General features: G+C 41.3%; 1 protein-coding gene across 1 annotated transcript; it reads left to right on the forward strand.

The window, feature by feature from the left end:
- Nucleotides 1-1427: 1427 nt before the first annotated feature.
- On the forward strand, nucleotides 1428-11193 carry VGLL1 (vestigial like family member 1). The gene is made up of 6 exons (XM_013943042.2): nucleotides 1428-1572; nucleotides 4183-4246; nucleotides 5020-5249; nucleotides 5875-6291; nucleotides 8387-8446; nucleotides 9299-11193. The coding sequence occupies exons 3-6, from the start codon at nucleotides 5039-5041 to the stop codon at nucleotides 9337-9339; spliced, it is 729 nt and encodes a 242-aa protein (XP_013798496.1). The 5' UTR covers nucleotides 1428-1572; nucleotides 4183-4246; nucleotides 5020-5038; the 3' UTR covers nucleotides 9340-11193.
- The last annotated feature ends 1361 nt before the right edge of the window (nucleotides 11194-12554 follow it).

Consider the following 12554-nt stretch of genomic DNA (forward strand, 5'->3'; position numbering starts at 1 on the left):
TGCTTACACTGGGACACGTTTCCTCTTGGTGGGTTTTGCCTCAGATTTTGTTCTGGCTTGGTATATTATGTAACTTGCATAAAGATAAAGGGAGCGGGAGGAATGACTGCAGAAACCATGGAGTTATGGTTGAGACTGAGAGATAGATCATTCAAATCATTATGTACCAATATTGGTATTGGTTCAGGACAAGCAGGATTTCAATTTTTATTCTCACAAATGATTATGATTTTGTGCAGTCTATTATCTTGAATGCTTTAAAAAAGGGGGGGGGGGAAATTAATTGCCTCAATTCATAAACTGCAAAGGAACAGAGATGATAATCCCGTTTTACCTAGTAGTTTTTTGGAGCATTCAACTAGGGGTTTTGAACTGATGCTGTCTACCAACGATATGAGTGCTTTAACTGCCAGCCTAATAAGAAATTCTTGAACAAAGTCTTCCTTGAAAAGCTTTAGCAGAATAAATCTCTGCAGTTAAAAAAACAAAAAAAAAGGGGGGGAGGGGAAAGAGTTTAGAAAGGAGAATCAAAGAACAAGTGATTCTAATCTGATGTTTATGACACTTGCCTTGCAGATTCCAGTCCATCACTCAAAATTTATTTATACAAAGAATATTCATTATGTGTCAAAAGACTGAGCACTCTCCTGGAAAATCTTATAGCCTGGTAGTTAAGTTGCTTTTCTGGGAAGTGACAGAGAACAGATTCATACATATTTAGGCAGAGGGAATTGAATTCTGCTCTTCTGCTTTTTGACTGTGTGAGTAAACAAACTCTTAAGCTGCTGAATAAGAGATGTAAGAAAAAGTCACTGCCAGTTTGGTGAATCTAGTTCACCAGTGTATTTTCCAGCTGAAACTGGTGAATCTGACTGATTTGGTGTTTCTGGAATGACTACAATTGCATTTTGGTAAACTTAACCAGAAAAACAAAACAAAACAAAGTGTTTCTTGCTACAGCCTGTATAGAACAAGAGAATTTTTTTTTCCTCCTTCTCTGAAGATGTCTGTAGTCATTACAACAGATGTAGAAAAGAAGAGACAGAATAGGTTATCCAGTTTATCTGGGATGGAGGCAGATGACCTTTTCCCTCTTACAGGCATTTGTAGTTACTCACTTAATGCTGAATATAATATAACTTGCCATAGAAAAGTTCTTTTTGACCTTGGCTAAGTTACTGTTTTGGTTCTTTGGCATAATTTGTTTATCATTTTATGGTAAGCTCCTCTGAAGTCCAGACATTGTCTCCTTGATTGTGTACACATTGTCATAAAAAAACCCTACTTAAAATCTTATTTTCCTCATTCCTGAAACCTCCCAACCTGGTTGACTTGTTGGAGTGCATTTCATGCATTCTTAGTAGCTAGGCTGAAGGAAACGCCTAGTTCAGTCACAGCTAGAGGCTAGAAAGCATGTAGGGAGTTCATGAACGTTGCTCGTCTCTTCCTGTAGTCACTGCAGAGTGCGTATATCCATCCAGGGGAAGGATCGCAAACTGCTGGACACAGTAATGACCATCCAGCATGTGGAAGATATTACCAGTGTGACACAGCTCTTGACAGTGAGTTAAGGTAAGAGAATTCAATGAGAAATTCAAAGTGTGTTCAGTGACTTTCTCAAATACTCCCTTATCTGAAAGATACTTAATGAAGGGGAAGGTCTACCCGTGGAGTTCTGCATAATACTTTGGAAAGGGGACTTTTTTTAATAGAAGAAGGGTTGGACGTGTGAAAAATACAGAGTTATCCTTCATGGTGAGCAGTTGACCACCATGTCTCTTAAGCCTGTGTTGACCATGCGTTCTTGCCCACTGAAAGACACTTAACTTGTGCTATTCTGCCATAATTGCCCTATTCTGAGAGTAATTTAAGGGTAGCTGAGTGTTTCATCGTGAACTGTTCCACTTCTAAATATATTTTGGCAACAGTTTGTAGCAGGCACAAACTGGTAAGACTTCTGCCTTTTTTTGTAGACTTCCTGCTGGAAAATGGGAAGTTCAGGTAATGAAAACTACAGTGTTCCAAATCTACGTCCTGACTCCTGTGACATTGATTGGCATGTGGTTCACCTGAGAGAACTGAGATATAACCTAGGTTATATCCAGCTATCTTATAACTACTTGTTGGAAGGCACAAGAGGTTTTTAAAAAGCTGGAATGAATAGATAAATCACCATTCTTGCTTTAGAATGCATTATTTTTCTAGCATTGCCACTATACAGTTGTCACAACTCGCATAAGGAGAGGAGTGTAACAACTAATACACACCAATGAACAGTGGTAAAGGAGCTTACCATTAATGTTGAGCAAGTTAAGCACTTTAATAAAGTGATATAAAGACATAGTGGCTGGCTTGCAATGAGTGAGGAACAAGAGAAATGGTCCTTTGGGCCAGAGCTAATGCTTTTTAACTGTATATTGATTTGCAGTGGTGAAGCAGTGTCAGAGCTGTTTCGCTGCTTTCTGTTGAGATCACCTGATGTTTTCCATTCTCACCATATGGTTGGTGAAAGTCTGGCAAAGTTGTCAGCACTCGGGTTGGAATTTTCCATGGCAAGCGTCTGCTTCCAACTGAGCAATCAAAAAGTTTCCCAACGTAAACAGTGTATTGCTTTCTAAAACAAGACTGCGGGGGAAAAAAATCATGTCTGTTCCTGTGCTTAAAGTTCTTCCAGTTGTTTGGCTGGGATGTGTTAGTTCCCACTCTTCCCATATCCTTTGGAAGGTACTTGTAAATCGTGAGCAAGGTTTTCTGCTTAATTTTGCTGCTTTTGTGAAAGTTCAGGCACTGTAGCAGTTCTGAAAGACTATCTTCCCAAACAGAAGACTGTTGCAAAGCAGCCCCTCCCTTTTCCTAACTGGTGACCAGCTAGCATGTGTCCCATCCACCACTGTGTTCAGATGGACAGGAGGTTGTAACTGGGAAAAGGATGCAGGACGGGCAAAGCAATAAAGTCTAAGATGGGGACTGAGGAACTCTGGAGTCTGAACATGAATCGGTTGTTGATGAGAGGGGATTAGAATTGAACACAGTATGTGGGGGAAGTAGAGTATATGGATGGAAGTAAATGATAAAAGCAGATGAGAAGTTTGTAGATGGAAGGATTGCAGGAGATGGGGAAGTGTGAGTTTAGATGACTGGATGGTGGACAGTAGGGGAAAAAAAATAAGAGGAAGAAGGGAAGAGAGACTCTAACCCAGCTTTGGGGGTTCAGTGAGTAGAAGTAAATGATATAATCAAGGATTGGATCATAAAGCTTAGTCATGAAAAGGTGGATGGACTGTGGTTCGATAACCCTAATCCTCCTATTTCCTAACATCTGAATATTTGAATTTGCAGCCTGAACACTCTTTTCATGCTTAAGAAACACTGAGAGACAATCTGGAGGCAACCTTTGCAGATGCTTCAAAAAACCCTTCAGAGGCAAACATGAGTGTAATGTTTATTGGGAAGTGCCTGAGGGTAGGGGTTTTATGATTAAAAAAACAAACAACAAAAAAACCTGAGAAATACAGGGGAATGGGTTAAGCATCTCTGTCCATCACAGGGTTGGATGGGTTGAAATACAAGCCTAATGACTCATTAGGCTTTGCATGATAAAACTGGCCATAGACCAAAGGCTTCCCTAGTCCAGGAAAAATAACAGCTTTCTTTTGATTACCAAGGTAAATCAGTTGCACTATGTGGTGCACTGACAGTGGCACTGAACAGCTGAGTAGAAACAGCAGGCACTCGTAGCATGAGCATTGCTAAAGGTGATTTTGGTTAAGGTAGAACATACGAGGTCTGGTTGCAGAACTAGCATCCCTGCAGCCAGAAACGGCACGAATGCATAAAAAGGATGCTTCTCCAGTGCAAGCACTAATGTTCCTTGTCCTACTCTTAACCAAACCTGGCAGCGGAGATTTTAAGGAGAACAAAAAGTCTTACTGTCTTCTACTGACTTTCCTGCACAGCAGACTACTTTAGAGTAATTCCTGCCTCAAACCCATAACTTCTGGTTGAGCTACAGCATATGTTTTAGCAGTCTTGCTACCAAAGTTTTAACTGACTGGCAAGCACATCATGTTCCCAGGTAAGTCCTTTTTTTTTTTTTTTTTTTAAGCCTTTTTATTTACCTGAATTTGCCATAGTTTGAATTTCCAGTGATTTAATCTTGGAATATCTTTTTCTTTCTAATAGGTGAAGCAGCTAACTACTCTCAGAAGTCTTTTCCTTGTGGAGGTGTGTGTTAACAGTGATCAAGGTACTTCAGACTTTCCCTTGTCCAAAGTTTATTCATTCTTTCATTACAATAGAAGGGTTATTTTTAGCTCCAGTTATTCTTTTTTCTCCTTTAAGCTTTTTTCACTTTGTCAATATTTTTTCAACAACACAGAAGCCAGAATTAGACAATGTATTTTGATAAGTTCACCCTGAACTTTATCCAGAGCTAATAACACTACCTCTGTGTTGCCCATGTTAGCTGTCTAAGTGCCTTAGTTCTTTTTGCACAGTTTCATCCTGAGGGCAGGTTTTGTACAGTACCAGGTCCTAAGCCCAGGGTTACAAAGATGGAGGAAGGTAGGGGTAAGAAATGGCAGCTGGTGGACAGATGTGCCCAATTTATTCTTCAATAGAGCCCATGCTATGGCTTTGACAGGTAACTTGTGCAAGGTGGATACCCATCACGACCCCAGCATCTCTGAGTCATTCGCTGCTTTGAAGATGCAGTATCCTTTACTAATGCTGCACATGGTACAATGATATCAAACTTGCAGCTAACTAGCAAAAGATAGTGTTTTGCATGGGTTAAATTGAAAGGTTTTTCATTTTGTTTTATACTTATTTCGTATTAGAAGTATGTAATAGGGAAATCTTTAAAGAAAAGGTGAGTGGAAGAAGTAAAACACAGATGAAGAATCTAATCTTACTAATAACAGTTCTTCTGGTCCTGCCAGTTTCAGGAAGAAGATAGGCGCACCACTATGCAATTGAAGTTGAACAGCACTTCTCTTATGAGTTTGTTTTTTTTGGCAGGGGCTGGTGGTTATTGAAAATGGAAGAAACAAGGAAGCTCTCTCCAAAGCCATGTAAAAGCAAAGAACCTGTGAAAACGGAATGGGGGTCTCAAAGTGTTGTGTTTACATATTTCCAAGGGGATATTAACAGTGTGGTGGATGAACATTTTTCTAGAGCTCTAAGCAATGCCAAAAACCCCCAAGATCTGAGCATGAAGCACAAGAGCGAGGCTGTTGTCCTGAAGAACGGTGAGCTGCTTTCTGAGGGAGGATTGTGTCAGAATGGGAGTTACTAGATTTCACTGAGGAATTTAAGACAGTGTGCTGCATTTTCTCATGTACACCTGTGCAGCCTTGCTGAAGAACAGAGTTTGAAACTGTGTGAACAGCAAGCAACAAAATCATGCTTGCAAAGCCCTGGGTTATATAGCTGGGACTTCCTGGATAAATCATGATGTTTGCTGGGGTGCTTCCCAAATCCCTGCATGGGCCTGCCAGCAGGGCCAGGCTCTCATTTTCCAGCCAAGAGCCTCTATCACTCTCAGATGCATTAAGTGCATTATGACTTCAGTATTTTTGTCGTCTTTGCAAGAAGATATTTGTCTAAGCTTGCGATTATTAAAACTCTGCCTATGTCAGCGGCCTGTAAGAAAAAATGTAATTTATTTGAAAGTATTGATAGTGGTGATTTAGTCTGCTTTTAGTATGGATTTGTTGTTGTTTTTTTAAGATAAACAGTGCTAAAGTGAATACACACTTTCAAATGAATATGCAATCTTGTAGATTTCCCTTAGAAGTCCATTGGAATTTGCGTTGGAAAAAAGTAAGAATTAATGGGACTTCAAATGCTTTTCTCTTTCTTTTTTTAAACTAGATAGCACGTCTCCCCATCAGTGGAATTTCTCTTCACATTGCTCCAAACCATACTCGTCACCGTCTGCTACAAGCATGTCAAATTCTGGTCTGAATTTTTCTGCTGCTGGTATGGCAGACCAATATCAGCCATCAGCTCTGCGGAGTCATCCAACTCAATCTGCGGATTTATGGCCCTTCCCTTCAATTGGTTCTCCCAGTCTTTCCAGCTCGGTGTATCATCATGCCTTGCCTGACCTGCATGTGGCAGATGAACCGATCTCTGACAGGAAATATGGTTCTCTTCTTGGTCTTCTGCAACAGGAAAGGTGCCTAACATCCATGCAGGAATGTGCCATGAAGCAACACTCTAGTTCTGCTTGTGTTACTGGGCCTGCTAGGTTACAAAATATAAGTCAAAGTTTAACTCCTGGGGGAGGTAAGGAAATATTTACTATCACTTTATTCTTTGATGACATCTTATGTAAAGAGACAAAATAATACTGTGTGTTCTGAAGGTGTTAAAAACAGTGTCATCTTCAGCCTAGCTCACAGAAAGGTTTTTTTTCAGTAGATGATCAATGCTTGTACTGTGGTACTTGGAATTCATTGGCTATATAGTATAGCTTAAGAAAAAAACATGCATTGCCAGTTTGTACAATTCTTTCTTTTCTGGCTTACATTATGGAGCTATTTTAAGCAAATATAAAATTATTCAGTGCTGACAGAATTTATAGCTTGTACGTAGCTCCTTTCAGCAGCAGTTATGATGGCACTGTGTACACTGAATGCTTCCAAATTGTGGCTAGAAAGGGGCATCCAGGTAAGGGACCTGAGCAACCTAACTTATTCTGTAGGGCATTAATAATACTCGGAGTACCAGACATGAAACTGCACCCTTTATCAAGCCTTGCCTTGTCTCCCAGCTAATTGCTGCATTCCATGAAGTGTCGCTGCCCTGTGTGTCCGACACTGTGATTGCTCTATGCGGCAGACTTGCCAGGAATAATGCAATTCATACAGGAGTTCTGATGATTTTTGTTTATTTTTTAACAATTACTTGGCATCACAATGGTAGGTGCTGCCAGCACATAGAAAAGAGATGGCTGGTGACTGTATTGAGTCAGTTTTCCCACCAAAATATTCCAGTACTGACATGTGCTACTGGACTGAAGTCTAGTTCCCAAGAGCTTACATCTCTGAAGCAGCTAGGACCAGTGGATAAAACTGCTCCTTTACGAGTAATTTCTGCACTGGGGAAGTTCTCTGGGATCAGGCTTCCAGGCCAGAGCCCTGGTGCACTTTTAGGGGATGCCTGCATTGCTGTTTTTGGGTGTTACCCAGATAATCAACTTGGCAATGGTCTCCAAGAAAAAGGGTTGTGAAATTGTTTAGGGAGTCTGCTGGAAAAATATAGCACGTCCTAACTGGTGCTTCTAGATAAAAAGGACAAGGTGTGTGAAGAAGCAATCCTGAGTCTTGAGTTCTGAAAAATAACCAGCTGTGAAATACCTACTGGTCACCCAGTTTCTAATCTGCCTTAGTAGGAATTTGGCAGAATATGGGCTAAAATATCTACATGCGTTTTTACCCATAGTTTCCCTTGTAAGGCTATACTGAAGCTATGTTGTTACGAGGAGCCCAACAGTAGATATGTTGCTAACCTACCCCTACTATAGTTTCCAGTGCCTGTCTGTGCCCATGCATGGAAAGGGGAGAGCGCATCTTCAGCTGGAATATATTTTTTTCTGCTTGTGGTAGATGGATTTAGCTGAGAGTGTGTGTGTTGCACAGCTATGCACCCTCAACTGTTTCCAGTTATTAAATGACAGTCTGATTACTTTAAGGACACCATCTGGAATTCTAGGATTTGATTAGAAAGGTTAAGTGCCCTCTTACCCCAGGCGAGACAACGGGAGCCTATCAGGCTTGGGAGCCCTGGAACTGACTCCTCCCAGAAAGGAGGTATTTCATAAAACCAGTCTTGGAATCAAGTAAAGGGAAACAGTACGAATAGCAGTGGACTTTTATTCAAAATTTCAGGAAGAAGTTGAGTGCAAAAAACTTTAAAGAAAGAAAACAAAGTTTGGCGTTCCTCAACCATCTCTGCATAAAATCTTTTCTTTCAGGATATTTACAAGGCCCTTCTGAATATCTGAAGAGCTTCATAACACTACATGTGTAACGCTGTACATGTGCTTATCAGGCAACCCAAGAAGAATAGATAAGCGACTGGCCCATGTTCACAGGGAGCCTTCGGCAAATCCCTAGGATGTATGCATCTAGTCTGGCTGTTGGAGTCCCTGTTTCTTGCCTGTAACTGTTAAATATACTTCCCATTGCGCTGTGTCATGTTTAAGAACAGCTGATATTTATACTTACGGAAGCATATACTGCCATGCCAGACAGCACAGAGCTCCCCAGCACCTGTGCTATAGGCTGGGCTGCAAAAGCACAAGGTTTCTTTAGGAACTACTGTCTGATTTTAGCTCTATGTTGAATCTCTGCTCATCTCCAGTATTTTATTTTTTAAGAGAGGAAAGCAAGCTCTTACCAAGGCTCAGAAAATCCCAGTGCAAGCCATGCCACCGCAGGTGAGTTATGGAACTAGCAGGTTTGGACAAATTAAGTCTCAACTGTAAAGGATAGCTGCCTTTCCTGTACAGAATTAAATCTTCTTTCTTGCTTGCTTTGGGACTGTATTTCAAAAGCTTGCTTTTCCCGTGGGCATACACATTGCCTCCTGTATTTATATTTACAGGGAAGAGAGAAAACATTCTATTAAAATGAGATATATTTTCTAACTCCTTCTGTCTTAGTTTCTGTAGTGGTGCCACTGCCTACCACTTCACAATGTGCCTATTTTGCACTGTCTGTCCGAGTTTCAGATCCCAGAGAGATACCAAATGCAGGATGGCAGATTTTATTGTAATCTTAACTAAAGAAACTTGTTGGCTCCACTGCCAATGAAATCCTAATGTACTGCTACATCTTTCTGCAGGTTCTGTGTTTGTCACATGTCCCCAGGAGTGGTCAGGTGTGTGTTTGGTAGAGTTCATGGCTTTGCAGCCATATTATGACACCCCTCACTTTTTCTGAAGTGTCCATCTAAAGGCTGAGCTCCCTGTTTGGTCTAGTGTTACTCCACTTTTCCCTGACAAATCCACCACACTGTTAGAGTTGTTCTTTTAAGAAATTATTCCTGGAGCATTCAGGCTTCCATTATTTTTATTTGTCTCTTGAGGCTGTATCCAGTGTTTGTTACACTGACATTGGTTCTTTGGTGTGTGATATTTTGGGGAGACTGGATGGGTCATTCTGGTTATTCTGGTTAGGGCCTTGTTGCATCAGAGAAGACCAAAAGGTGCAATTCTGTTTGCACAACATCTTAAAGAGATTGCGTAGAATATGCTGTTTGACAGTCCTGATACTGCTGTATCTTTCAGGTATACAGACTCAAGACAGAAGACGAGATTTGTACTTTTAGCAACTGGATGTTTCTACTTTATTCCTAAAGAGAGAGCTCTTCCTGTGAACTTTGATCATTTGCAACTGTGAATCAAGAAGAAATGGACTGCAGCTATTCTGTGCTTTTTCTCTCAGTTGGAAGAATGTGTGTACTATTCACTATTTTAGGAATGAAAATAATCTTCCTCTATTCAGTAAATAATTCCTCATAGTTGCATTAAACCTGACAGAGTATATTTGGTATGAAGATGCACCATCTACTGAAGGATTTTCACTTAGTCCTCCCTGAAAGGACTCTTAGCACTTCTTAATCTTTCTGTGCTTGTTCATTTACCATCTTTTGGTAAGAAACACAACTCTATTGCAGAGGCAAATTGTGCATTTGGCACAAATTCAGTGCTACAGCTTCATATCCTGATTTGACAACTCCATGTTGTTGTTTAAAATAGCCTAAGACAATGACTCTGCTTGCAAGAGACTTCAAGGCAACCACAGACCAGAAAAACACATTATCATATTCATATTTTGGAAGTACAGTAATTTGTAACCATATTTGCAGTTCACAGGGGCATTCTTCAGAAATGCATATGCCTTAAGGCCCTGTTTTGGCCTCTCATAATCATCTTCTAGAAATTACAGTGAATTAACACTAGATCTGGGAAGAAATTGGGGTCCTCACTGGACACGAGAAAAATACTGCTATGAGCAAAAAGCTAGAGCTGGGAATGGTCCATTTTTCCAGCCTCTCTGCAGATATAAGGTTCTCTTTCTAAATAAACCATATGTGGTTGAATTTTAAATAATTGAACTTGGAGAGCTTGGCCACCTGAACAAGCAATAATCGCTTTGTTCATAGTAGCTGAGTCTCAGAACAAGTGAATGAAGTAGTCTTCTCAATGCTCCTCTGGCCAGCAAAAGTGGCAGCTATAAAATGTACATTGATTGTGTGGTTTCAGATCTTCCCCTTCACGTCACCACTCACCCTTGGCAAATATGTTTGCTGAAGTTACTGTGAGTAAAACATCATGTGAATGGTATTTAGGTTTGCCTACGTAATCATGCAGTAAGAGGAATACTGCTTTATACTGCCTTTATAGTAAATCCTAAGGATAAAAAAGGATTTGGTTTTATTTTAACCTCCTTCATTAGCTATATATTCATTTAATATACAGGAGCACTCTTAGTTTTGTGTGGCAACTCTGTGCAGTTTTTTAAGGAAATTTGATCCCTGAAATCTACAGCTTATGGTTTATAGGATGAATCCATAGCTGATGTAAGTGCTCAGGGCCCTGTTTACATCAGCTGTCTACACTGGTTTACCCCAATCATAGCACTTTAAGTGTGATTTTTATAACTAATCTGACTTTACATGTTTGTGGCACTCTGATAAATAATCCCAGTTTGTATCAGAGGAACTTGCTCCACTAAGTACACAAGTTAGACCGACACATCTGAGATCACATGCAGGGTAACCACTTTAACTAGGCTGATAAAATGTCGACTAGCATCCTTCCTCCTTGTGGACAAGGACTGAAAAATCACTCATCTCGCTTTTAGTATTTCCTCAAAATTGCATTTCTTCTCTTGTAACTTCAGGCTTGCCTTTCCAATTAGTTTTCCTTTGTTATTGCATTCACAAATCTCTTCATTCCCTGATTTTTTATTTTATTTTATTTTTTAAGGCTATGTGGTAATAGTCTGATTTCCTCTATGAGCTGAAGCACAGATTTCCATGCTGTACATTGTACATCAGTCTTAATAGCTTGTGTTGTAATTCCAGTGAAGTTACTGCTTTAACGTAGTATAAATTTATTTTTTCTCCCTCTGCCATCTCTCACATCTCTCACAATATAAAATGCTTAAATGATTTATCGTTAAGGTCTGAAAAATAACAGTATAGTTAAATACTTTAAAAATATAATGTTCCCTGGAACAACTCGGTCCTGTGCGTGTCACAGCTGGAAGCATTCAAGGTGAGATATAAATGTGTGCCTCTTATTTAAAGGACACACGGCACCGGTGATTCTGCCTCGACACGGGGACATTGCAGCTGTTGCTGCAAGGTTTGGCAGCGTCCTGTCCTTGTTGTCATGCCGGGTAGCAGACCCGGCAGAAGGGAGCGTGCGCCCGGGCAGGCGCCACGAGGGAGCTGTGCTCTTCCCCTGGCTCCTAGAGCAGGGACCTCGGGGCGGAGGGCTGGGGGAAAGAGGCAGGATCGCTCGGGTGCTTCGTCGTACGCCCCTGCAGCGAGATGCGCAAGCGAGTGCCTGTCAGAGCCCTCGACTGGTGCCGCGTTTGTAGCCGTATCACCTTTCTTCTGCAATAAGCACAGTGAACCCATCAGCGCGGGTTTGCCTTTAATGATTTAGCATGGCTAGGGGTTTGAACGCTTTGCAGCAGTTCCCTGGATCAGGCAGGTTTATATTTCTTTCCTCGACAATATTGTTCATCCCGAGCCAGGTGTTTCTGGCTTTTCCGCTCAGTTTTGCACTGCGTCCCTGACGCTGCCATCCTGCCATGATACTCTGATGCATCTTCGTTCCCATTCAGCACATGTGTTCTTGTGCTCGAGGGGACTTGGCAAACAGCGCGCTGCATTCAGCAGCCGCCATCTGGTACTTCCCACGTCTATTTTCGGTTGCCACTTTGAGTGCAGCAATCGCTGTGGTGACGAGAACCAACGCGCGGTCCGTGCCCGTTTCCCTGTCCCTCAACAACTTTCGACTGCCCTGAACGCCAGCGCAGCCCCTGCAGACCCACTCGAAAGCACGGGAAGGAGAGCGGGGCCTGGGCGTTATACTCTGGTCATTTACTGAGCAATTTTCTCACCCTGCAGAAAACAACTATTTGTCTTCATTTGAGTGGAGGCTCTAAAGCTCAGAGGATGCTGCTTTAGTCCAGAAATAATTTCTTTGCACTGATGGCTTTTCTCTCTCTCTCTCTCTTTTTTTTTTTTTCTCCTGATGGGCAGCTGAGATTCAAACAACTTGCTCTGTGAGCCCTGTTCAGAGATTAATAGGGAGAAAAATATGTCTCTTACAAATGTTTGACATGCATATCTTGTGAGGAGTCTGGGGATTTTTAAAAAGCTACAGTAACTGTGTGTTTTAAACCATACTTGTCCCAGGACCCAGAAGTAGACGTTTTCTCGTGCTTGTTTCGTAGTTGCAGGCAGGCTCTCTTCCTTCTCCGAGTGGATGGCCACATTCCTGCTTTTGCTCTGATGGTCAGATA

Source organism: Apteryx mantelli, chromosome 13, assembly GCF_036417845.1.
Source record: "Apteryx mantelli isolate bAptMan1 chromosome 13, bAptMan1.hap1, whole genome shotgun sequence".
NCBI lineage: Eukaryota > Metazoa > Chordata > Aves > Apterygiformes > Apterygidae > Apteryx > Apteryx mantelli.

Excerpts from the sequence above, each read along its gene's own strand:
- VGLL1 (XM_013943042.2), top strand. The coding sequence starts at position 5,039 with ATGGAAGAAACAAGGAAGCTCTCTCCAAAGCCATGTAAAAGCAAAGAA. Across the intron at positions 6,292-8,386 it reads AAGTTTAACTCCTGGGGGAG|AGAGGAAAGCAAGCTCTTAC; the intron begins GTAAGGAAATAT and ends TTATTTTTTAAG. Across the intron at positions 8,447-9,298 it reads TGCAAGCCATGCCACCGCAG|GTATACAGACTCAAGACAGA; the intron begins GTGAGTTATGGA and ends TGTATCTTTCAG.